The sequence below is a fragment of the Cnephaeus nilssonii genome (assembly GCF_951640355.1).
Source record: "Cnephaeus nilssonii genome assembly, chromosome: 12".
In the NCBI taxonomy this organism is placed as follows: domain Eukaryota; kingdom Metazoa; phylum Chordata; class Mammalia; order Chiroptera; family Vespertilionidae; genus Cnephaeus; species Cnephaeus nilssonii.
In genome coordinates this window covers 70,945,158-70,971,626 of record NC_137083.1, presented here as the reverse complement: position 1 = coordinate 70,971,626, position 26,469 = coordinate 70,945,158, and the positions used below count along the sequence as shown (strand labels likewise).

General features: G+C 41.8%; 1 protein-coding gene across 1 annotated transcript in view; it reads right to left on the bottom strand.

The window, feature by feature from the left end:
* The window catches only part of CTTNBP2 (cortactin binding protein 2), a 178,545-nt gene that overhangs the window by 12,866 nt on the left and 139,210 nt on the right, over positions 1 to 26,469 (bottom strand). Inside the window, 5 exon segments of the mRNA XM_079786755.1 lie at positions 1,163 to 1,348; positions 1,697 to 1,902; positions 4,603 to 4,781; positions 15,576 to 15,781; positions 15,933 to 16,085. Of these exon segments, the coding sequence (XP_079642881.1) occupies positions 1,163 to 1,348; positions 1,697 to 1,902; positions 4,603 to 4,781; positions 15,576 to 15,781; positions 15,933 to 16,085 (930 nt within the window).

The following is a 26,469-nucleotide window of genomic DNA, read 5'->3' as shown; positions in this document are numbered from 1 at the left end:
ATCTTTTCATTCTTTTTCAAATATGGATTTTCTTTAGGGAGGACATTTAAAATTTGTATAATAACTTATTATCAAAACCAAAATAGGAGGTCTAACAGCAGAGATAAACGTGTTATCTCTTCTTTGTTAGATGAAAACTTAGGTATTTCTTTTTTATATATGACATCCCATTATATACAGTCTGTTTAATGATTCATTAGAATGTAAACTCAATGAGGGCAGGGATTGTTGCTATGTTTTGTATTCTATTTCCATTGCCTAGAATAGAACCAGGCAAATGGTACACATTATATCTGAAAAAGAAATACGTAAATCAATCCTATATAATAAAGAGGTAATATGCTAATTGACCATCACACCCTCACAAAGACGGTGGCACTCACAGCCAATAAGGAGGGAATATGCTAATTGACTGCCATGCCCTCAAAGATGGCAGCATCCACAGCCACAAGATGGCGGCGCCCAGTTCTGCCCGCAGGCAGGTCCGGCCACTCCATGTGCCTGCCTCCAAACTCCCCCACTTCCCTAGCCCCCCAGCCGCCCAGGGCCGCCCGAGGCTCAGGTAACCAGGGCCAGCTGAGGCTTGCACTGCCGGCAGTGGCAGCAGCAGAGGTGTGATGGGGGCGTCGCCTTCCCCTGATCGCCGGGTCGCCTCCCACCCCTGAAAGCTCCTGGACTGTGAGAGGGGGCAGGCTGGGCTGAGGGACCCCCCTCCAGTGCATGAATTTTCATGCATCAAGCCTCTAGTTCACATATAAAGGTCTTATCTGGTATCAAATATGTCTGCATGCATACTTTTAAAAAGTTAAGGTTGGCTTAGGGGTGACACGTAAAAGGAGAGAAATATGCCAAAGTGCAGTTATTGCATTACAAAAATTTAAATGTGGACACCACAAACATCAAGTAATTTTAAAAAGATCATTAACAGTAAAGATAAATTTAATATCAGAATTCTAGTATGAAAAATTATTTTCAGGTAAGGGGCTCCAAAATATTTTTGAAAATGTACCTACTACATACTTTTTTATTCTATGAAAATGTGCTTTGAGATACTCAGAATTTTGTTGAATGCACGGTGAAAATAAGAATAAAAACACATTTACATTCAGAAACTAGACCCCAGTGCCCTGGTACCTCTAGACAGCATGCCCGCCCCTCTTACCTTTCTCACTCAGGACCGGCTTCTTCCAGGTGGGTGCAGAGAATCGGCCAGACTTCTTGTGAGGACCGGTGCTCACCTGTCTCCAGGCACCACTCTCTCCTTTCTTCTCGCTACAACTGTTGTAACTTGAAACTAGGAACAAAGGGAAACTTCCTCCTTTGAAATCAACTGCATGTTGGTGTAGCTCTGAAACAACACAAATCATGTTTTGCCCAAAGGAAGATAGTGATAATGCAGTTTCATAGAGTCAAGCAAAATTCTCAAAGAAAGAGACTCTTCGAAATCATGGGCCTGCTTAATACCCAAGCAGGAATTTTGTGAACCAGCACACTTTACTTGGAGGTCTACAATTTAAACATGAGCCAGTAATCGCGAGACAGAGAGACAGTTCTGGGGCAATGGTGTGAAATGTTTATTAATGCTGAGATAATTTCTCCATTTACAAGGAGGAAAAACAGAGCTCCCTAGTAACAAAGTAAACAAGTTTTACCTAAGAGTGTGAATTTCCTCTCCTCCCAGCAGAAACCCACATACCTGCTCTCTGGAGGGGACAGCCACGCAGCACAGCTTTATTGAGCAAGATGCTGAGAGCAGCTTTCACCACAGTGTGCTGTCCTCGGCTAAGGGGCTGCTTAGCAGTTGTTTGCACAAGGCCAGGTTGTCTTTTCACAGAGGCTCTTGACAATATTGCTTCCTGAACTCTGGGTGCAGTGACAGCATTCCACAGCTTAGACATCCACCTTGCAAGAGAGGGGTTGACCCCTAGTTAGGACCAGGCCTTGCAGGAATTATACACAACTCTACAAAGGACAGTTTGAAGGCCATCAAAAAAACGTAAGTATCTACTGTATAAAGATATGCTTCATTTCCCAGGTAAGTTCTGGGACAACTGTAATGATCTAACCCCGAAGTAGTTTGACTTTGCCTCATAAATACAATGCATTTCAAATGAAACTGACTGTTTACATGTCCCTCTCCTTTTACTTTATAAGATCCTTGTCATCAGGAATCAATGCCAAGTGTGCACTGGATGAATGCATGAATAAAATACATGGAAAGAGATTTGACTGTAGATTGGGTAAAAACACAATGCAATATACAGATGATGTATCACAGAACTGTACACTTGAAAATGATATAATTTTATTAACCAATGTCACCCCAATAAATTAAAACATTTTTAAAAAAAGAAAATAATACATGGAAAGGTAAATTTATAGACAGAAGAAGTCTGGGAAAAATATGCCTGAAGGTCTGTGTTTAAATGCTAAAACTTATTTGCTTTATTTCCTTAATAAGACACACATTTTTATATTTTAATATTTCTGAAACTGGGATCCACCTAATAATCACTGGCAAATTATATCTGCCTGTCCCAAGGCCAGGGCTCAGTCTCTGCGTTCGGGTGGGCTTGGTCCTGCAGAAAGGGGACGGGTCAACCAGCCTCAGGCGGACCTTTGCGTTAATGACTGTAGCAGTGGAACAAGTTTGGAGTAACTAATACCAATTAACATTCCTTCAAAAAAAGATTATATTTTGTTGTAGCCTTAATTGATTAAGGTTATAGAGCCAAAACCACATCTCCCAGAAGAGGAAAATTTTCAAAGCCTTTTAAGACTGTTAAAACTTACCCAAGTATGAAGCATCTGTCTATCATAGGCTTCTCTGTTACTGCCTGATGATATGTAATTCAAGGAAAAAAACCCAACAATACAGAATATAGAAAAAATCTGGTATTCAACCACATGAGTCACTTACACAGTTACTTCTAAAAGTGCTAAAGGGGTAAAGATAAGCTTTTTTTGTTTGTTTGTTTTAATGAGCAGTTCTTTCATGTGGCTGTTGGGAGACATTTCTCCGCGACATACCTTCACATTGTATGTGAGCTTTGTTCTGGACTATCTTTCCAGGGATGTCAGTAGAGCATGCAGCCTTGGAAGACAGCCAGTGTCTCCCGGAGCAGTGGGTAGATGTGTGTCCTGGCCGGGATAATAAAAGGAATGCATCCTTCCAGGGCAAAGGGTGGGCCGGTCTGACAGCACCCCTTTTAGAAGCCTGGGGATTCCCAAGCTGGGAGCTCTGCAGCTGTGACTCCTGCAAAGCCAGAATCCACCTGGGTCACTGTGCGTCGCCCAGGGGGACTGGAGGAGCTAGGGGAGCCAGTGAAATATGAAGCCCAGGCTGGGCTGTGTTGTGAGGAATGAAGTCTTTGGCCTCTGACCCCAAACCCTGAACCTGTGGCAGAGTAACTTGTTAGCTTGCAAACAGGGTACGAATCTCAGAGCCTCGACAGTTCTGATAGGAAAGGCCAAAGTTGGCTCCTAAGAACCTCAAGACTCTGGATGTGAAAGGCTTAAATGTAATTGTAATATTGGTGAAAAAGGGCATAATAGAGGAATAAATGTATTTTTGCCCCCTTTTTAAAATCCTCACTTGAGGGTATGTTTATTGATTTGTAGAGAGAGAAGAAGGGAGAGAGAGAGAAACTGATCATTTGCCTCCTGTATGCACCCGACGGGGGATCAAACCTGAAACCTTTTTGGTGTACAGGACAGGATGACAAGACAGGAAGTACTTTGGCCCAAGAAGTGCTTCAGGTGTGCCAAGCGGGCCAGGCAGGAGTTGAGCTGGTGCCAGAGGCCAGGGCCCAGTCGACGGTCTTGCACACGGAGTCGCAGGGAGAGAGCACCTGACCTCTGAGCCAGCAGAACACGAGGGCCTGGGTTAGAACAGTGCTGCTTTTCTTACTGAGCCGCCAGGCTGGGGCTGTGTTTCTGCTCTTTAGCAAGGGAATGCTGTGTATATATTAAACACGGTAATTCTTCCTTTCCCCCAATCGGCTTTGATTAAATTGACAGTTTGTCTTATAATGAAGAAGATATATTATTTGCATGCCTGCTTTCTAAAATGGGTTTCTGCCCAGGATGCCAGAAATTGCAGAATCAAAGCTGACAGCTAATCACAGAACCCATACTAAGCTGGAGTATGAGAATTTTTTTCTCCTTTTCAATTTCCTCCTGATTTTCTATTTCATTAACCTTATTATTTATATGTCTGCTCTCATAAGCTGCTACTAAGAAAAGCATGGTAAGTATGTAAGTCTCATTAATATAGCAGGAAGCTTTTAATTCAATAGAATGTAAGGTTTTGGTTTGTTTGGTTACAGGATACTTGACTGAATTCCTCATGCGGGCCTTCCCCAGGAGACACTGCACAGCGAGTCACACGTGACTGTGATGCGAGTTTTATAAAAGAGGGAAACTGCTATCCAGCTCTTAGTAAACATAGTTTCCTTAGGAGTTAGCCAACGGACAAGTCACAGCTGTCCTCTGACGCTCCACGCTGATGACAGGAGGTAGCACAAGGTGGCACCACCAGCGTTCTCACAAATTAGCCACGGCTCTAGGTTAAAAAGGCAAGTAAGGTGAAATGACACTTACTTCACTGTCACTTGGGCATGTCCTGGGACTACAGGACACGACAGGAAATACTGGGGCCCAGGAAGTGCTTCAGGGGTGCCCAAGCGGGCCAGGCAGGAGTTGAGCTGGCGCCAGACGACCAGGGCCCAGTCCACTGTCTTGCACATGGGATCGCAGGGAGAGGGCAGCCGACCTCGGAGCTAGAGGGACGGAGGGGAAACACGAGGGTTGCGTTAGAACAGTGCTTCTTTTCCTTTATTTAAAAAATATATTTTTATTGATTTCAGAGAGGAAGAGAGAGGGGGAGAAAAATAGAAACATCAATGATGAGAAAGACTCATTGATTAGCTGCCTCCTGCACGCCCCACACTGGGGATCAAGCCTGCAACCTGGGCATGTGCTCTGACTGGGAATCAAATTGTGATCTCCTGGTTCATAGGTCAACGCTCAACCACTGAGCCACGCCAGCTGGTCCTTTTCCTTTTGTTTTTAACAAGTCCAAAATTAAAAATGTAAACGTTGAAAACTACAAAGTAAAAATGTAGCTGAATATGATTTTATCTTTACTTGGAGTGGATGAAGAAGGGATAGTTAATAACACATTATTATGTTTGTTAGCATGAGAAAGAGACCTGTAGCTTATCATATGAAACAAAAAGGTTCAGACACAATGGAGCAATAAATAGGCTAAGGAGAAACCTTGGATGAATTCTTAAACAATTCTGGAAGACATCATTATTCACATGTATGTAAAGGACCTCACAGGCCTTGCAAGTAGTAGATATTCATAAAAGGATTTTGAATTAATGAAATAAAAAATGACATTAAATATTTGACTATTTTGGGTGATAAGATCCACATGGTACATCAGGATCTGTGTCACGTTCACCTTGTATTAATTTAATTTCCCTAACAAAAATGCTAACTTCCTCAAAATATACAGAGCTTGACTGATATAAAGAAATTTGTTTTCAAATGTTAAAATGTGTAAATTTTAAATACTGTGTAACACACATGGTCTGATAAGAAGAATTATATCTATTCAGGTTCTTTGCCCATTTTTAAATTGGATTGTCTTTCTGGTGTTGAAGTGTATGAGTTCTTTGTATATTTTGGAAATTAAAACCTTACCAGATATATCATTGGCAAATACGTTTTCCCATACAGTAGGTTCCCTTTTCATTTTGTTGATGGTTTCTTTTGATGTGCAGAAGCTTTTTAGTTTGATGTAGTCCCATTTGTTATTTTTTCCTGTTTCCCTTGCCCTAGGTGATGTATCAGTGAAAATACTGCTATGTGAGATGTCTGTGATTTTACTGCCTATGTTTTCTTGTAAGATTTATATGGCTTCACCACTTATATTTAAGTCTTTTATCCATTCTGAGTTTATTTTTGTGTATGATGTAAGTTGGTGGTCTAGTTTCTTTTTCCTTTTTTTGCATGTAACTGTCCAATTTTCCCAACACCATGTATTGAAGAGATTATCTTTATTCCATTGTATGCTGTTACCATCTTTGTCAAATATTAATTGGCCATATTGGTGTAGGTTGATTTCTGGGGTCTCTGTTCTGTCCCATAGGTCTATGCCTGTTCTTGTGCCAGTACCAGGCTGTTTTGGTTACAATGGCTTTGTAGTATATGATATCTGATATTGTGATCCCTCCAACTTTGTTATTTTTTTCTCAATATAGCTGCAGCTATTTGGGATCTTTTTTTGTTTCATAAATTTTTGGAATATTCTATGTAGATCTGAAAAATATGCCATTGATATTTTAACAGGGATTGTGTTTAATCTGTAGATTGCTTTGGGTAGAATGGACATTTTAATAATGTTAATTATTCTAGTCCATGCACGCGGTATATGCTTCCACTTTTGTGCATCCTCCTCTATTTCCTTTTCCAATGTCCTATAGTTTTCTGAGTACCGGTCTTTTACCTCCTTGGTTAAGTTTATTCCCAGGTATATATATATTTTTTTGTTACAATGGTAAACGGGATTGTTAATTTTTAGTTTCTCTTTCTAAAGGTTCATTATTGGTGTATAAAAATACCATCAATTTCCAGGTGTTAATTTTGTATCCCGAGGTATCACCTCACACCTGCCAGAGTGTGTATCATCAATAAATAACAAACAGCAAGTTCTGGCGAGGATATGAAGAAAAGGGAATCCTGGTACTGCTGGTAGGAGTGCTGACTACTATAGCCACTGTGGAAAACAGTATGGAGGTTCCTCAAAAAGTTAAAAATGGATTTGCCATTTGACCCAGCAATCAAACTTCTGGGAATATATCCTAAGAATCTCAAAGCACAAATCAGAAAGAATACATGCACCCCTATGTTCATAGCAGCATTATTTACAATAGCTAAGGTCTCAAAACAGCCCAAGTGCCCATCAGAAGATGAGTAGGTAAAAAAAGCTGTGGTACATTTACACAATGGAATACTGTGCAGCTGTAAAAAAAAGGGGGGGATCTCTGTTTGAGACAGCATGGAGGGACCCGGAGAGCATTTTGCTAAGCAAAATAAGTCAGTTAAAGAAAGAAAAGTATCACATGATCTCACTTATAAGTGAAATCTAAAAAATAAAATAAACTGACAAACAAAAAAAGGCCAGAGGTATGGAAGCAGAAAGCAGAATAATAGACCTGTGTGTGTGGTGTGTGTTGGGGGAAAAGGGGTTGGAAGAGAGGGGACAGGAAGAGATTAGTCAAAGAACACATGAGCATATATACATAACCTATGGATACAGACAATAGCATGAGGGAAGACCTGGAAGCGGGGGTGGGGGGGGGGGTGAGGCAGGGGTTGGGTGGACGAACGCATAAAGGGAGAAAATTGGAGACATCTGTAATAATGTCAACAATAAAATTAAAAAAAAAAAAGAATTTAAGGAAAACAAAAAACAAAACTAGGCCCTGGCTGGTGTGGTTCAGTTACTTGTGCATCGTCCCATGCACTGAAAGGTTGCCAGTTTGATTCCCATTCAGGCACGTGCCTAAGGTTGTGGGCTAGATCCTCTGTAGGGTGAGCTGGATGTGGCTGATCAATGTTTCACTCTCCATTGATGTGTCTCTTTCCCTTTCTCTCTCTCTCTCAAAATTAATAAAAAATATTTAAAAAAACAAAAACAAAAAAAAACTTGGGTGTCTTGTGATTACTTATGTGATTTTTTTTTGGGAAAAGACATTTAAGTATTAATAATGTTGTGTTAATAGAAGTATCAGTAATTTGAAAAGCTAATGATTTTTCATGGTCTTTACCTTGCCTTTTTTCCTACTGGTTGAAGACATACAAGGGTGTGCTTTGGTCAAAAGCATCTATAATAAAAGGGTAATATGCTAATTAGACCGGACATCTTCCAGACATCATTCCAGACATCCTTCCTGACAAAGCCAGGGCCCAAGGGAAGCCAGCCCGGGTCCCGGGTGCCTGCGGGCAGCTGGAGGAGGGAAGCCCAGATCCTGGGTGCCGGAGGGAAGCTGGTGCTGGCAGCAGGGTGAAGGAAGGCCTATTCTTGCACGAATTTTTGTGCATCAGGCCTCTAGTATATTTATAACCAGCCAACTGACTTTAACATAGCTTGGGGTGGAATATTTCTCCGATTAAATTAGAATTTCAGATACCAATTCAAATCACTAGTGGTACCCACTGTCCACTGAATTACCATAGTCATTCCCACCCCGCACTTTCCCCCCACCCATCTCCCCTGACCCTCCCACCCACAAATGCATGCTCATTCATATCCTTTAAGACAACAGACACAATTTTGTTCAGAAAAAGGTGCCTTCCTCCCCAAGAAGGAGATTAACAAAACTTTTTATCTGCCACATACCCTGCTTCCTATCTTTGAACATGTTTGAGGGAGTATGTGCCTGAAGTCCTACAGACAGACATCCTGCACTCTTGAAGGGAGATCAGGAGACTCCCCCAGGCCCAGCACGTGACATCGTGACGTGCTTAACTGACATCAGCAAAACCTACCATTTGACATTTGGTGAGGGGGAAAAAGCCTCTTCTTGTGGAGCAGCTAGCATTGGTGTATTGTGTTAGTCACAGCTTAAAAATACTGCGCTGATCCAAGGAGACCCATGGTGCAGGATTAAATGAACAAAATCAGGCTAAATCAAATTTTTGTTTAAAATCCACCTAGACACTCAGCTACTGACCAAACTTAAGAATATGAAATTAAATAGTAATGTACTAGATTTGGTTAGCCTTAAGTTAATTTTGTTATTTGGGTGAATACAGAATATTTGTTTTAATATTCTGAAAAATCACTAAAAGTTATTATTACTCTTAAAAATGTGCCTAAAGAGGCTTCCGGTCAAGATGGCAGAGAAGGTAGATGCTGTACCCACCTCCTCCCCTAACCATGTCAAAATTACAGCCAAATCACAGAACCACACCACTCAGAACGCCTGGAGACTAGCCGAACAGTTCTATAACTAAGGATATACAGAAGAAGCCACATGGACACTAGCAGGAGGGGCGGAGACACAGAATGAGCTGGTCCCACACCCATATTTGGTGGTGGTAAAAAATTGGGAGGGATAACTGAGCTGCAAAGGTCTTCCCTGAGGAGTGAGGAATCCCAGCCCCATACCAGGCTCCCCAGCCCTGGGTTCTAGTGCCAGGAAAGGAAGTCCTCATAGCTTCTGGTTGTGAAAACCAGCGGGGATTGTGGCTGAGACAAAGCTCCTGGAGTCACAGGCGTTCCTCTTAAAGATCCTGCGCACAAACTTACTCACTGATAGACTCACTCACTGTGAGACACAGTGCTGGGGCAGAAGCTCAAAAGGAGCCAGGGACATATGAGGTGGAACTGACTTGTCTGGCTTTAGCACAAGGGCTGGCTTTAACGTAAGTGCTGGCAGAGGCCATTATTCCTCTGCTGAGCCCTCCACCTGCACGAGAAGGTGGGAGCCGTATCTGAGTCTCCATCAACATGGCTAACACTGTTTGCTCTCCTTGGTGATTCCCTGAGACCCCCCCCCCCCCACCACACCCAACTTGTGGGCCCAACCATGCTCTTTCTGGTGGCTTTTCCATATACACAGCCTGTTCTGGCTCATGCTCCAGTCTTTCCAAAAATCATTCAAAGGATCACAAGCTCAAACAAGTAGCAACTGGTCTCACATACCTCATACCTCTTACTAGTCAACCTCAAGCCCAGCAATAGTGGAAGCCAGCTTCAGCTCACAGGTGAGCCTCTCCCAGACACCTCCAATCCCAGGAAAAGTGGCAACCATCTTCAGAGCAAGATACCAAGCTCTGAAGCTCATACCAAGCGGCCCTGGGGAAGGGCACAGGCAGCAGCTAAACATGGCCTATCCCAGAGCCACTCTCAGAAAGTTCTAGAACTAACACACCTGGTGGCCAGCTTTGGATCACAGCAGCGTACCGCCCACCACTTCCACAAATGATACACCCAAAGGGCAGACTCAGCAGGCACCAAAGCCTGCTAAAGCAAATCTTGCTCTGTAGGGTCAGCCCCTGTCCAACAGCTCCTCCACTGTGTAGTCACGGGCAGTCCTCACTACCAATCAGCCTGAGGATCAATCCCTCTCCATTATGGTCAAACAGCAGTAGCGGCTCATCTACAACAGGAAGACACACATAATCCACATGAAGGACACAGCTGGAGCACCCAGCTCAGGGGACCAGGGTGATTGTGTTACTGCGCCCCACAGGACACCTAATACATAAGGCCACACATCAAGACTAAGAGACATAGCAGCTCTACCTAATTCATAGAAACAAACACATGGAGGCAGCCAAAATGAGGAGACAAAGAAACATGTCGCAAATGAAAGAACAGAAAAAAACTCCAGAAAAAAAAACTGAACAAAATGGAGACAAGCAATCTACCAGATACAGAGTTCAAAACACTGGTTATAAGGGGGTTCAATGACTCAGTGAGAACTTCAGCAGAGGCAGGAAACATAAAAACCTATAATAATAAAAGCATAATATGCTAATTAGACTGGACGTCCTTCCGGATGACCTTCTGAACGAAGCTAGGGCTGCAAGGGCCGGCGGCCGGAGGGAAGCCTGGGTACTGGGTGCCAGAGGGAAGCCGGTGCCGGCAGCCAGGGGAAGGAAGGCCTACTCTTGCATGAATTTCGTGCATCGGGCCTCTAGTGTACATATAAAACAAAAAAGAACTAGTCAGAAATGAAGAATATAATTGAACTGAAGAATACATTAGAGGTAATTAACAGTACATTAGATGAAGTAGAGGATCAAATCAGCAATTTGGGAGATAAGGTAGCAGAAAACACCCAATCAGAACAGGAAAAAGAAAAAAGGAATCTAGCCTGGCCTGCATACTCAGTGGCTGAGCATTGACCTATGAACCATGCGGTCATGGTTTGATTCCTGGTCAGAGCATATGCTTGGGTTGTGGGTTCCATCCCGAGTGTGGGGCATGCAGGAGGCAGCCAATCAATGATTCTCTCTCATCATTGATGCTTCTATCTCTCTCTCCCTCTCCCTTCCTCTCTAAAATCAATAAAAATATTTTAAAAAGAAAAAAAAAGGAATCTAAAAAAATGAGGATAGTTTAAGGGCCTCTGGGAAAATGTCAAGAATACCAACATTTATATCACAGGGTTATCAGAAGGAGAAGAGAGAGAGAAAGGGATTGAAAAAATATTTGAAAAAATAATGTGGGAAAATTTCCCTAACCTGGTGAAGGAAATACAAGCCCAGGAATTGCAGAGTCCCAAACATGATGAACCCAAAAAGGCACACATCAAAATATATTGTAATTAAAATGTCAAAGGTTAAAGGCAAAGGGAGAATCTTTTTAAAAAAATGTATTTTATTAATTGTTTTACAGAGAGGAAGGGAGAGAGATAGAGAGTTAGAAACATTGATGAGAGAGAAACATTGATCAGCTGTCTCCTGCACACCTCCTACTGGGGATGTGTCCGCAACCAAGGTACATGCCCTTGCCTGGAATTGAACCCGGGATCCTTGAGTCCACAGGTCAACGCTCTATCCACTGAGCCAAACCGGTTAGGGCGAAAGGGAGAATCTTAAAAGCAGCAAGAGAAAAGCAGTTGGTTACCTACACAGGAGCTCTGTGCTAGTGTCAGCTGATTTCTCAACAGAAACATATCACGCTAGAAGGGACTGGTATGAAATATTCAGAATGATGAACAGCAAGTATATATAAGCAACATTAGTCAATCCAGCAAAGCTATCATTTAGAACTGAAGAACATACATGAAAATTGAAGAACAGTCTCGAGAATCCAAGATGGTGGCATAGGTAAACACCTGAACTGCTGCCTCGCACAACAATTTCAAAACTACAACTAAAAGACAAAACGGACATCATCCAGAACCACAGGAAGGTTGGCTGAGTGGAAATCCTACAACTAGAAGGAAAGAGAAAAGCACACTGAGACTCACAGGAGCTGCGGAAGGCAGAGGTACCAAGGCGCGCATGCAGAGGGGGCTGGCAATTGAGTTCGCAGCTGGCTTTCTCAATCGGGAGGGAGACAAAAGCTCCTGACTGCTCTGAACTCCAGTTCCTGGTGAGACTCTGGGGACCCAGACTCATACGGGGAGAAACTGGACTGTCTGGCAGCGGGCGAAACTCGAGGGCGGCTTTCTCTCAGAGGTGCTTGCAGCGATTACTGCGGGACACTGAGACTCAGGGGCCTCTTAGGACAGGGCTGACGGGAAGCCATAGCCGTTTGCTCTGCCCTGAGATTCCGCCCCACGAAGCCATTGCTGCTTGCTCCGCCCTGAGACTCCGCCCCATCCAAGCTGAGCGCAGAGGCTTTTGCATATGAATGGCCTGGTCCTTTGAATTCTAAACTTACCTAACAAACTGCAGCTGAGTCAGTGAGACCCAGAACATCCAAAAGAAGGCCCAAGGCCCCACAGCAGCTTGCATTGCTTCACAGCTGGGCCTCATCTGGGCACCTCCAAAACCCAAACAAAGAAGAGGAATCTGCAGATCTCTCTGTAGCTCCTGCTGGATGGCCTCAGGCAGAGGCTAAATTAGCACCTCCTTGGAGATCCAAGAGCCAGTGTACCCAGGGGTCAGAGTGGGACCATTCAGATTACAACTACTCAGATCCATAAGGAACACACTCAGGGGCAGACTCAGTGAGCACCAAAGTCTCACTGAAGCAAGTCTTGTCTCATAAGGGTGTCTCCAGCACAGAAGTTCTCCCAGCATAGACACAACTGATCCTCACAGCCAATTGGCCTGGAGGTCAATTCCTCCCAGTGATAACAACAACAATCAAGGCTTAACTACAACAAGACTGTGAACACAGCTCAGAAAGGGGTGCACCAAGAGTATCCACCTCAGGTAACTGGGGAGGCTGAGCCACTGGGCTCTATAGGACACCTAGCACACAAAGCCACTCTATCAACTCAGGGAAGCAGCCAAAATGTGGAGACAAAGAAACAGGTCACAAATGGAAGAAATGGAGGAAAGCCAACGACTAGATATAGAGATTAAAACTATGGTTATAAGGATTTTCAAGAATTTTCTAGAAAAGAATGATAAATTTAGTGAGACGCTTGAGGATATGAAAAAGGACCAACTAGAAATTAAGCATACACTGACTGAAATAAAAAAATAATATACAGAGATCCAACAGCAGACTAGAGCAGTGGTCGGCAAACCGTGGCTCATGAGCCACATGCGGCTCTTTGGCCCCTTGAGTGTGGCTCTTCCACAAAATACCATGGCCTGGGCGAGTCTATTTTGAAGAAGTGGTGTTAGAAGAAGTTTAAGTTTAAAAAATTTGGCTCTCCAAAGAAATTTCAATCGTTGTACTGTTGATATTTGGCTCTGTTGACTAATGAGTTTGTCGACCACTGGACTAGAGGATCGCAAGAATCAAGTCAAAGATTAGAAATACAAAGAAGCAAAAAACAGCCAACCAAAATAGCAAAAAGAAAAAAGAATCCAAAAATATGAAGATAGTGTAAGGAGCCTCTGGGACAACTTCAAACGTACCAACATCCAAATTATGGGGGTGCCAGAAGAAGAGAGAGAGCAAGATACTGAAAACCTATTTGAAGAAATAATGACCGAAAACTTCCCCTACCTGGTGAAAGAAATAGACTTACAAGTCCAGGAAGCACAGAGAACCCCAAACAAGAGGAATCCAAAAAGGACCACACCAAGACACATCATAATTAAAATGCCAAGAGCAAAAGACAAAGAGAATATTAAAAGCAGCAAGAGAAAAACAGTTAATTACCTACAAGAGAGCACCCATACGGTTGTCAGCTGATTTCTCAACAGAAACTATGCAGGCCAGATGGGAGTGGCAAGAAATATTCAAAGTGATGAATAGCAAGAACCTACAACCAAGATTACTCTACCCAGCAAAGCTATCATTCAGAATTGAAGGTCAGATAAAGAGCTTCACAGATAAGAAAAAGCTAAAGGAGTTCATCACCGCCAAACCAGTATTATATGAAATGCTGAAAGGTATTCTTTAAGAAGAGGAAAAGAAGAAAAAGGTAAAGATAAAAATTATGAACATCAAATACATATCTATCAACAAGTGAATCTAAAAATCAAGTGAATAAAAAATCTGATGAACAGAATAAACTGGTGAATATAATTGAACCAGGGGCATAGAAAGGGAGTGGATTGACAATTCTCAGGAGGAAAGGGATGTGGGGGGTGTGGGAAGAGACTGGACAAAAATCGTACACCTATGGATGAGGACAGTGGGAGGGGGGCAAGGGCAGAGGGTGGGGTGGGAACCGGATGGAAGGGAGCTATGGGGGGAAATAAGAGGACCGACTGTAATAATCTGAACAATAAAGATTTATTAAAAAAAAAAAAAGAAAAAGAAAATTGAAGAACAGATAAAGGCTTCCCAGACTCGTTTAAAGGGCTAAATGAGTCCATCACCACCAAACCAGTATTACAAGAAATATTAAAGGGACTCTTTAAGAAAAAAAAAGATAAAATATATGAATAAAATGGTAACAATTACTTTAAATGTAAATGGACTAAATGTTCCAATCAAAAGATATATGTGACTGAATGGATAACAAAACAATACCCTTAAGGTATTAAGGAAAAAAAAAAAGAAGACTCATGGACACAGACAGCAGTATGGTGACTGCCAGAGGGAAAGGGTTCGGGGGAGGTAGAAGAGAGTAAAGGAAGGCTAAATGGTAATAGAAGGAGATTTGAGTTGTGGTGGTAAATACACAATACAGTATACAGATGATGTACTGTATAATTTTATTAACCAAACTTATATAATTTTATTAACCAACTAAAGGCCCGATGTACAAAATTTGTGTGTGTCTGGCCTATCTCGCTCAGTCCCAATTGGCCAGACCCCAGCAGCAAGCTAACCTACCTGTTGGAGCATCTGCCCCCTGATGGTCTCTACACATCATAGAGAGCAGTTGAACAGCCTTAGCATATCATTAGCATATTACACTTTGATTGGTTGAACAGCTGACTGGTCAACCAGACACTTAGCATATTAGGCTTTTATTATATAGGAAAGCCAAGATATGAAGCAACCTAGGTGTATATCAGTGGATTTATTGGGGTCTTCACTTCATAAGTTTTATAAATGTCTAATTGCTAATGTGTACACCTGAAACTAATATACTATATATCAACTGTAATTGAAATATAAAAAAATTGTTAAAAATATGAAATGTGTCAAAAGAGAATTCTAATTTTTCATGTCACTTTTTAGTATTACTGTGGCAAGTTTCAGTCATATATTAAAAGTAGCTTGAGTGGATGGATAATATTCTGAAGACCCCTGTAGCAGTGGCTTCTCCTTAAGAAGAGTAATTTTCTAATCTAGTCTTCCACAGAATTTAGAACTTGGTGAGACTCCCTAAGAGTTAATAATGGTAAAACCTATTTTTTTTTTTTTTAAAAAAACCTAACATAGTCCAGAAACTTTATGGGTTTTATATGTGTTCTCTTATTTAACCCTTGAATATCCAAATACTGCACTTGCCTGAGGCCACACGATTATTAAAAGACAGAACCAAGCCCATGTCTCCCAAAGCCCCTCTCCCAACAATAGGCTGCATGGGCTCGCCATCCCACCGCAGCTGCACCCAGCGGAAATGCTGCTGCACCAGCAGGTCGGAGCCCTGGAGGCAGGCCTTGGCAATGGTGCCCATAAGAAAGCAGTTCTCATGAAAGTAGTAACATTCCGACATTCTGTTTCCTAAAATAAGCTATATTATGGGACACATGCAAATTACAATCAGTCAAAGAAAGAACATGAAGTCTAGCATATATTCTGGGGAACAGAAAACGTAGAATGATCTCACAGGAGCTTGCTTCTCAGCACGCTCTCATCTCGCCACAACCTTGACCTTTTGAAAAAGTACAGGGGCTTTCAGTGCTGCAATTTTCCAGAGGTACCAAGAACTCTCCCAATAACTCAGACAGTGAAGATTTTTCTAAGTTCTCTAAGATGATGATGATTTTCTTGTTAACAGGAGATTGTTTCACTGGGATCAGATAAGCTGTGGTCAGAAATGAAATGCAGTGATTCAAGCTTTTACAAAAATCTATATGAATGGGTAAAATTTACCAAGTCTGAAGATAAAAAGTTTCAGCAAAGATGTAACATAATAAGAATGCTCTTCAATTGCTGACCCAGTATAAGGACTCTGGCCAACAGTTTGGCATTATTTACTAGAGTTGAAGATACACACACACAACCATTCAATAGTAGTTCCACAACAGATCCCAAATGGAATCAACCTGATTGTCCACCAACAGTAGAGTGGAATAATAAATAGGAATATATTCATGCAATGGATATTAAAGTGAACAAATGGGTTTCCCTTTTTAAATCTGCTGTTTTCTTGATTTCATCTCTGCCTCTTTATAGAGTTATTCACTCATTTTGGTGGAGACATCCTCTTAACTTCCCAGAAAGAACTAAGATGGTGGCATAGGTAAATGCCTGTATTCACTGTTTCCCACAACCACATAAAAATTAGAGCTAAAATACAGAACAACTATCATTCAGAACCACCTGAAAGCTGGCTGAAAGGAAATCCCACAACTAGAGAAGTAAAGAAGAAAAGCACAATGAGACTGGTAGAGGAACAGAGGCATGTAAACCGGCTGGTCCGATACCCATGTGTGCCATTTTTTTTAATCAGGAGGGAGATCGTCTCTGTGGAGACTACCCATGAGGAGCAAGGGGCCCCAGCTCCATGTCAGAGCCCCAGCCCAGGGTTCCAGAGCTGGGAAGAGAAGCCCTCATAACTTCAGGATTGTAGCTGAGTGATAAGGAGGTGGCTGGAATCCTAGGTGTTCCTCTTAAAGGGTGATTGCACAAACTTACATGATCCTACTTCTTTCGAGCTTCAGTGCTGGGGGACCCAGACACATATGGGGAGGAACTGGATTGTCTGGCATCAGGGCAGGAACTTGGGGGTGGCTTTCTCCCAGACAGGGATGCTCACAGGGGTCATTATTCCTGTGCTGAGACCTCCCTCTCTACAGGGCTGACTGGCAGACAAAATTGAGTTTCCATCAGCCTGGAGCACACTGTTTGCTCCACCCTGGTGATTCCCTGAGACTCCGCCCCATCCAATAAGCCCCACCCAAGCTGTTTGCAGCAGCTTTTCCATATGAATGGCCTGTCCTGGCTCAGGCTTCAGATTTTGCTAAAATCTCTCAAACAAGCTGCAGCTGGTGTCGGAGTGCCCCATTCCTATCAATAAAAGGCTCAAGAGCCAGCACTAGCACCAGCCTGCCTTGCTTCACAGCTGGGCTTTGCCTGGGCACCTCCACACCAAATACAAACAGGAAATAGCCATCTGCAGATCTCTCTGTAGCTCCTGCCAGGTGGCCCCAGGAAGTGGCTGGCTTTGCACCTCCCTGGAGACCCTAGAGCCAGTGCACCTGGTGGACAGCTCCAGGTCATAGCAGATTACAATACTACATATCCACAAGCGACACACTCAAGAGGCAGACTCAGGGAGCACAAAAGCCCCACGGAAGCAAGTCCTCTTCCATAGAGGTGTTTCCTGCATAGCAGCTTTTCCATTGCAGTCACAGCTGGTCTTCACAGCCAACTGGCCTGGAAGTTAACTCTTCCCAGTGATGCCAACAGCAATCAAGGCTCAACTACAAAACTGTGTACACAGCCCACACAGGGGCATACTTAAAGTGCCCAGCTCATGTGACTGCAGAGGCTGAGCCACTGGGCCCTGCAGGACACCTACTACACAAGGCCACTCTACCAATTCCAGGAGACATAGCAGCTCTACCTAATCCACAGAAACAAATACAGGGAAGCAGACAAAATGAAGAGACAAAGAAACATGTCACAAATGAGAGAAATGGAAGAAAACAAACTACTGGATACAGAGTTCAAAACCATGGTTATAAGGCTACTCAAGGCTCTTCATGAGCCTTTCAAGGATTTTAGTGAGAATGTGAAAGACATAAAAAAAATCAGTCAGAAATTAAGCATATACTAACTGAAATAAAAATAATTTACAGGGATTCAACAGTAGAGTAGAATTTCTGAGAACCAAATCAATGATTTGGAATATGAGGAAGCAAAAAACACCCAATCGCAGTAGCAAAAAGAAAAAAGAATCCAAAAATATGAAGATAGTGTAAGGAGTCTCTGGGACAACTTCAAGTGTACCAATATTCACATTATAGGGGTGCTAGAAGGAGAAGAGAGAGAGCAAGATGTTGAAAACCTATTTGAAGAAATAATGACAGAAAAATTCCCCTACCTGGTGAAAGAAATAGACTTACAAGTCCAGGAAGCACAGAGAATCCCAAACAAGAGGAACCCAAAGAGTCTCACCCCAGGACACATCATAATTAAATTGCCAAGGGTTAAATACATAGAGAGAATCTTAAAAGCAGCAAGAGAAAAGCAGTTAGTTACCCACAAGGGATGGCCCATAGGACTTTCAGCTGATTGCTTAACAAACATATCAGGCCAGAAGGGAGGGGCCAGAAATATTCAAAGTGATAAACAGCAAGGACCTACAGCCAAGATTACTCTTCTGAGACTGAAATAGCTTTTCTGTATGCTGTGAAGTTTTAAAAATTAGACTAGGAACAATAACAGCCACCTCTCAATTTAGTTGTATTTGTGGGAGCTGTTACACTAGTGCCTGGTGTGTGCTGGATTCCCTTCAACAAAGTTATTCAGTAAAAAATGTTAAAATACTGTGCGTCTCAATGTTTAAATGTTCTCTCAGGAATTCACTGATTATGGAACTATGATAAATCTATAGCTTGTTAAAATGATGAAAAACTAACAAACCAGTAATAAAAAATATAGTAGGTTGAATGATTTGTTTATCCACTTTCCTGTAACTAAGGACTAAAGGTTTTTCCTTGATTAGTGTTAGTTGTCTGGCTAGTTCCAGTGGCCCTAAAGCTTCGATATCCAGCAGCCAGAATCCATCTTCAGGAACATGTAACTGCATTTCAACAAATGTTTACCCAGTGCTCCCTCATTCTATGTCCCATGTTAAGTGTTATGTCTTATCAGAGGTGACTAATTCTAATTGGGAACGTGGCATTTTAAACTAAACTATTATGAGGAATGACATCTTAATAGGTTAGGACAGTGGTCGGCAAACAGCGGCTCACGAGCCAAATGCGGCTCTTTGGCCCCTTAAGTGTGGCTCTTCCACAAAATACCATACCACTTTGAAGAAGTGGCATTAGAAGAAGTTTAAGTTTAAAAAATTTGGCTCTCAAAAGAAATTTCAATCGCTGTACTGTTGATATTTGGCTCTGTTGACTAATGAGTTTGCTGACCACTGGGTTAGGAGAAGGCCTTTAGGTTTAAGAAATGGCATACACAGGCAGAGAATGGAGGCTGGGCAGGGCTCAGTTCAGGAAAGTGAGAATAGCTGCATGACAGTGACTCAAAATTGATACTTCCCTCTAGTCACGACTGGCTGGGAGCTTGGTGTGGCGCCACATTGGTGGAATGGGATGTAGCAGCAGCACAGCAGGCTGTGTCCTCCCGGGGCTACACCTGGGACCCATTCCCAGAGGCTATGATTTAATTGGCCTGTGCTTGGCCTGAGCACTTTGTGTGCAGACAGGGTGAGACTTGCTGCTAAGATCACAATCCGACCACAAATGAAAAGTGGAATGCCATGTTGGGAGGGACAAACTACCAGCTCTGAGAATCAGTGGAACTCTTTAAGGAGGAAGATAAACAGGATTTGATTCCTGCTTTGAGATCTCACTTTGTCTTTTTAAATTTTTATATAATTATTTTTTTGTTTTCTTTTCAATTATAGCTGACATACAATATTATATATCACTCCAGTGATTAGATATTATAAAACTTGAGTGATTATCCCTAAAAGTCTCATACTAAAACACATCATAATTAAAATGCCACAGGTTAAAGACAAAGAGAATCTTAAAAGCAGCAAGAGAAAAAGCAGTTAGTTACCTACAACAGAGCTCCCATACAACTGTCAGCTGATTTCTCAACAGAAACTATGCCGGCCAGAAGAGAGTGGCAAGAAATATTCGAAGTGATGAATAGCAAGGACCTACAACCAAGATTACTCTACCCAGCAAAGCTATCATTTAGAATTGAAGGCCAGATAAAGAGCTTCCCAGACAAGGAAAAGCTAAAGGAGTTCATCACCACCAAACTAGTATGACATGACATGTTAAAGAGATCTTAATTTCATGTGAAGAACTGACTGGAGAGGAAAGATACAGGAGAATGCACCTATAGGCTTTTATTGCTGAAGTGCAGGAAGGAGGAAAGGGGCACCTCATCCAAGGCAGAGGATGAAAAGGCATCTGAAGAGAGGTCAGTAAGGCTCAGGGGTAGCAGTCTAGAGAGGGAGGTAGAGAGGAAATAACAGTGACAACCGGGGTTCCCACCAGAGAAGAGGTTGTGCAGTGAATGGAGGCAGAGAGCACATGAGCAAGAGTGAACTCGGAGAGGGAGTAGGGGTGCTAATTTATGTTTCAGGCCTCACAAAGTACAGAGCCTCTCTGAGGTGTCCAGCAGGTGGTGGGACGTGAGAATGGGAGCAGCGAGTGAGGATTCAGGCTGCAGATGAAATAAATGAGTTTACAGGAAAAAGACAGCAAACTCATTCTCCTGGATCCACAAGCAAGAACTGAGTTGCTAATGACTTCATTAATCCCACGTTTAATGTACAATTCATGTCCTAAACAGGATTGCTATTCATAACAGGTGGGCTGGGTTTCGCCCTCATCTTTGTTTACTGTGGTCTCCCAGGAGGTACCAACAAGGGTCAAGCAGACTGGGTTTCTCCAGTGAAAGCTTTGTCTTCAACACTGCCAGCCGCATTTCCTCCGTTTTTCAGTACCAACTATTTCTCCATCTGACCATTTCCATTCAACATCCTCACACAACTTAGCCCAAAGGCAAATTTTATTTTAGTTGAGAAATAGCATGTGTCTAATTCAGGTTATTTTGTATAGTTTCAGGTCTATTATTTTAACCAACCACAGAGGCAGGAAATCATTAGTTTCCAGTTTGAAGGGTTAAGCCTCTCTCTGATCAGGGTTTATGGAGACAAAAGGCTATGCACTCCGTGTTGGAACTGGAGAGTCCTTCTGGCTTGGTGCCAGAAAGTTAACCGTTTGGAATGCCTTTGCCTTATGCTACTTCCAAGTCCTATTTCAGAAACTTATCTACTCTTTTTTTTTTTTTTGCCCCCTCTTTTCCTCCCAACGTTATAGGCTATATCAGCCCTGCTCCTCTCCCGCAGGTTGATAATCGTAAACAGACACGCCCTGGGCTAGGTCAGGGGTACACTGCAGCTTTGAACACCCTTGTATTAAAAGTTCCAAAGAGTCAGTCCTAAAGCAACACTCATTGGTTTAAAAATACTTGACATATCATTTATAGTTAAACTCAAACTCCTCTGTCTCTAGAGTGACCCTAAGTCTACAATCTCCCCCTTGGGAGGGGAAAGCAGCTGTCTTTTGCACTGTCTACTTACAAGAAGGGCTCGGCAGGGGTGAGGCTCTGAGGGTTCAGATGAGGAGCCAGGGACAAGCCTTGGAAGAGCCTTCTGTATGTAATGCAGGATCCAGGGAGGTGAACTCAGTCATAAAGATGCCAGTGACCACACTCTCCTCCTGTTGTACATTATTCCATCTTCATTACTTCTAAAAAGGAGAGTTCACTTAGGAATTCAAAGTATTATTTTAAAATATTAATCTAAGGCTTAATTTGTTTTTACAACTTACTGTCACATGTAATTTGAAGGAGTATCTGTCTTGCTAACCTAACTCCATACCTTACACTGAGGCAAATTTTGACCCAAGTCTAGTACGTGTTCACAGCCTCCTTACCATGCAACAGAGGCATGTGGCATGACTATCTCTCACGAAAGGCAATCTGAGAAGGAAGATGTTATTTTAAAAGAAACCCAAAATAGCTCTCGCTAGTGTAAGTGCTATGTCATTCATTTTGAAGTATTCTTTTGTTCTCCCTTCTTTTCTTCACTGGTAGCATTTTTAATCTCCATATAAATTTTAAATTCTTTAAAACTAATTATTTAAAATACACTTACTACTTTTCCTTCTTGTATTTTTTGCTTGTACACTTTATTTATTCATTCTCTGCCCACTGGCTTTCTTTTTACAGATTCACAGAGAGGAACAAAGAAGGCAATATAAGTGCTGTGCACAGTGGAAGATGAACTTCAGTGTTCTAACCTTAGCCCAACCCAAGTTGTTTAAATCTCTTTCATTAAAGAAAAAAAAAAGGTTAAAAACCAGGAGTAAGCATAGCATACCTTATGAATAAGTGTATTCCTTACTTGTAGTAATATAATTTAATCCATTTAATTTCTTATTTAAAAAAGCAAGAGAGTAATTGGTAGATAATTCCCATCCCCTCATTAGTCTCAAAGCTGGAGTGGAACAGCCCAGGCATATCTTTTGCTTCTCTCCTCTCTGTTCCTTTCCATCACCTCTTGACCACAAGAACACCCTGCTTTGTGCTTTCTGCACTTTAAGAGAAGTGGCACCACACCCATCGATGGATCTTACCCCCCCAGTTCACGAGATTCCCTGCCACTGCTCACAAGCATTTGGCGTCCCCATCTATAGGACCTAATGTACATTCCCCATGAGCTCTTTGTTGGTCAACAGAAAATGAAGGTGATGGTGGAAGGAGTTTTAGGAGATGAGGATGGACATCAGCAAGAGCAAGGTCAGACAGAGGGACAGACCATAGTGTTCTTGACAATATAACATCCGGAGAACTTTAGTTTTTACTCTGGAACCACTGGAGTATAACAGAAGAGAACTGTTATGAGTGGTTTTGTATGACTGAGCTCTCTGGAAGCCCATGAAGGGAGGGAGTCCAGAGTAAACAGGAAGGGTTAGTGATGAGGCCTCCTCAGTTTCTTTCTTTCTTTCTTTCTTTCTTTCTTTCTTTCTTTCTTTCTTTCTTTCTTTCTTTTTAAAAATATATTTTATTGATTTTTTACAGAGAGGAATAGAGAGTTAGAAACATCGATGAGAGAGAAACACCGATCAGCTGCCTCCTGCACACTCCCCACTGGATATGTGCCCGCAACCAAGGTACATGCCCTTGACTGGAATCGAACCTGGGACCCTTGAGTCTGCAGGCCCACGCTCTATCCACTGAGCCAAACCAGTCAGGGCAGTTTGAGTAAGAAGTAAGAGTTGGTAGAGGGAACGTAAAGCAGGAGGAAGAGAGGGGAGATATGAAGCAGATTCAACAGAACTCAGGACTAACCAGATGTGGAAAATGAGGCAAACTGAGGAATCGATGATAATGCTCAGGTTGCTAACTTAGGCAACTGCATTCAAGGTCTGAGCAATGAACGTTATGTCTTAGTTTTGTTATTAAAAAGAGAAGGAAGATATTTGATGCTTATAAATTACTGATCTTTTACTTATTTATAATAATGACTTATATTCAAATACAGAACAAAAAAACCTTTCATATTTGGAGATGACATACCATTTGCTACATAATAAAGTAATTAGAGTGAAGATTTTTTGGGCCTCAGTCTACTATTCAAAAATTTCATTTTTCATGTATTGTACAGCATGATGATTATAGTGAATAGTACTATACTGCATATTTGAAAGTTGCTAAGAAAGTAGATTTTAAAAGTTCTCATCACAAGAAAAAAATTTTTTAAACTATGTATGGTGATGGATGTTAATTAACTACATTTATTGTTGTGATTACTTTGCAATATATACAAATACTGAAATGTTGTATACCTGAAATTAATGTTATATATCAATTATATCTCAATTAAAAATAAAATAAAATTTAAAAAATATGGCATTTTCACATCTAATTAACTTTATTTTTATGCCTTATCATTAACTACTCCCTGATCAACTCCTATATTCTCTAATCTTACTTCTTTCTGCCTCCACTCCAAGCAAGTTCTTCTAATCGCTGCACCTGAATATGACTAGCATTTTCTTTTCTTTGACCATGCTATTTCCTGTATTAGGAGGTTCACCCATTTATTCCCCATAAGAATTCAAAAAGTGTGCAAGGTGAAGTAAAAAAAAAAAAAAAAAAGCTACATGACTATCCTTTAAGGAGCTCACAATATAATAAGTGTTTGGGCCAAGGTAAAAGCTCAAATAATACCCTCAGTGCCTTGACCTATAGTTGGGTGGGGCCCAGAGGTATAAACAGAACCTACTGCTGTTCATTAAAGGGAGTTGTCATACTGGAGGGATAAGGTAAGCTTTCATTTGAGATGTCCTTAGAAATTTTAATAGATGACTTTTAATAGGGACTTTTAATAGGGACTATGAAATTTTAATAGGGACTTTTCCTGTCATTTCCAGAAGGGCAGAGACCAGATCTATTTTAATCAGTACTGTGTATATAATACTTGGCATAGTACCTGCCATGTGGTAACTGTAGTGTGTGTTGGGATTGTATGTGCTGGGGTTGTATGTTCACTCTAAAATTCTAGATGAAAATTGTAGCTTGAACAAAGACACAAAGAGTGGAAAAACGAAAAAGTGTAAGGAATGAACACCATATTTTGCTGGAGCATAGACATCTATTAAAAAGTCAGATAGTCCAAAGAAGACTTACAAATGGTCAACAGGTACATGAAAACTCAACATTACTAATCTTCAGAAAAATGCAAATCAAAATCACAATGAGATCTCGCCTCATGCCTGTCAGAATAGCTATTATAAAAAAGATAAGAGGCAAATGTTGGCAAGGATGTGGACAAATGGGAAGCCTTGTGCACGGTTGATAGAAATTCATGTGGTTACTATGGAAAACAGTATGGAGGGTCCTCAAAAAAATTCAAAATAGAACTACCATATGGCCCAGCAATTCCACTCCTGGGTATATATCCAAAGGAAATTAAATCAGTGTCTTGAAGAGATATCTGCACACCCTTGTTCGCTGTAGCATCATTTACAATAACCAAGACATGGAAACAACAGAAAATGAAACACACACACACACTCACCCACAGAAATATTATTCAGCCAGAAAGTAAGAAGAAAATCCTGCCATTTGTGATGACATGGGTGAACCTGGAGGGCACTGTGCTAAGTGAGATAAGTCAGACAGAGAAAGACAAGTACTGTATGATATCACATATGTGGAAACAAAAAAAGCCAAAGCCATAGAAACAGAGTAGAATGGTGGTTGGCAGCACCTGGGGGGTGATGGGGGAAATGAGATGTTGGTCAAAGGTACAAACTTTTCAATTACAAAATGAATACATTTTGAGGATCTAATGTATAGGATGGTGACTATGTTAACAACATATTATATATTTGAAAGTTGCTCAAAGGGTAAACTAATATGTTCTCACCACAAAAAAAGAAAGGGTAATTATATGACATGGTGGCAGTATTAGCAAATGCTATCTATGGTAGTAAGCAAATCAATGCATTACATTATACACCATAGTCATACACAATGATAAAAAAAGAAATCTAGATAAAAAAAGAAATAAAGTTCAAATAAGCAAATCAGGTGGATCAATGTTCTATGATGGAAGGCCTTGAATGGCAATGACTTAATTCAGTGGGCAATGGAGGGATATGGGAGGCAGGAACCACAGAGAGCTTTTAATTAGGGTCTGGTGGCCTCTGAGGGGCGTTCAGGGAAGAGAAGCAGTAGGCAGAGCAGCCATTTATAGAAAAGAAGACGAGATGTAGGAAAAGAGGCAGAATGTAAGATGATGTCACTGGGGATGGGCATTGAGGCCAACTTGGCAAGATATAACCATGGACTGGCTATGGGAGAGGGATGAGGGGTCCATGAATGAGAAGACCATGGGGTTCTATGTGGCCCTCATATTGCTTTAAAAATGGAAATAGTTGAGCCCAGCCTGTGGGGTTCAATGCTTGAGCATTGACCTATGAACTAGGAGGTCGCTGATTCCATTCCCAGTCAGGGCACATGACTATGTTGCAGGACCGATCCCCAGTAGGGGGCGTGCAGGAGGTAGTCAATCAGTGATACTTATCATTGATGTTTCTATCTCTCACTCCCTCTCCCTTCCTCTCTGAAATCAATAAAAATATATTCAGAAAAAAACTGAAATAGTTGATAACACTGATCATTTGACAACCTACATTTTTATACGAATATCTAGACTTTTGGCTTTTCCCAAAAAATTATAAGACTTCAGGACACTGAAGCTACACTTCTGCCAGAAACAAGCTGCTGGAGCTGAGAGCTGCCCTCGGGTAGATGGCGATATCCCTCCTCCTCCCCTAGCCCCACCCAGCCCGTTCACCCCTTCCTGTGGCTTGTTGGCACTTGGGGTCATTCAGGTTTTCAAGTTTGTCAATAAAACCTGAGTTTCAAGTGTGAGGGGCCAAAGGACTTGTGCCACTCAGCAAATTTGGAAG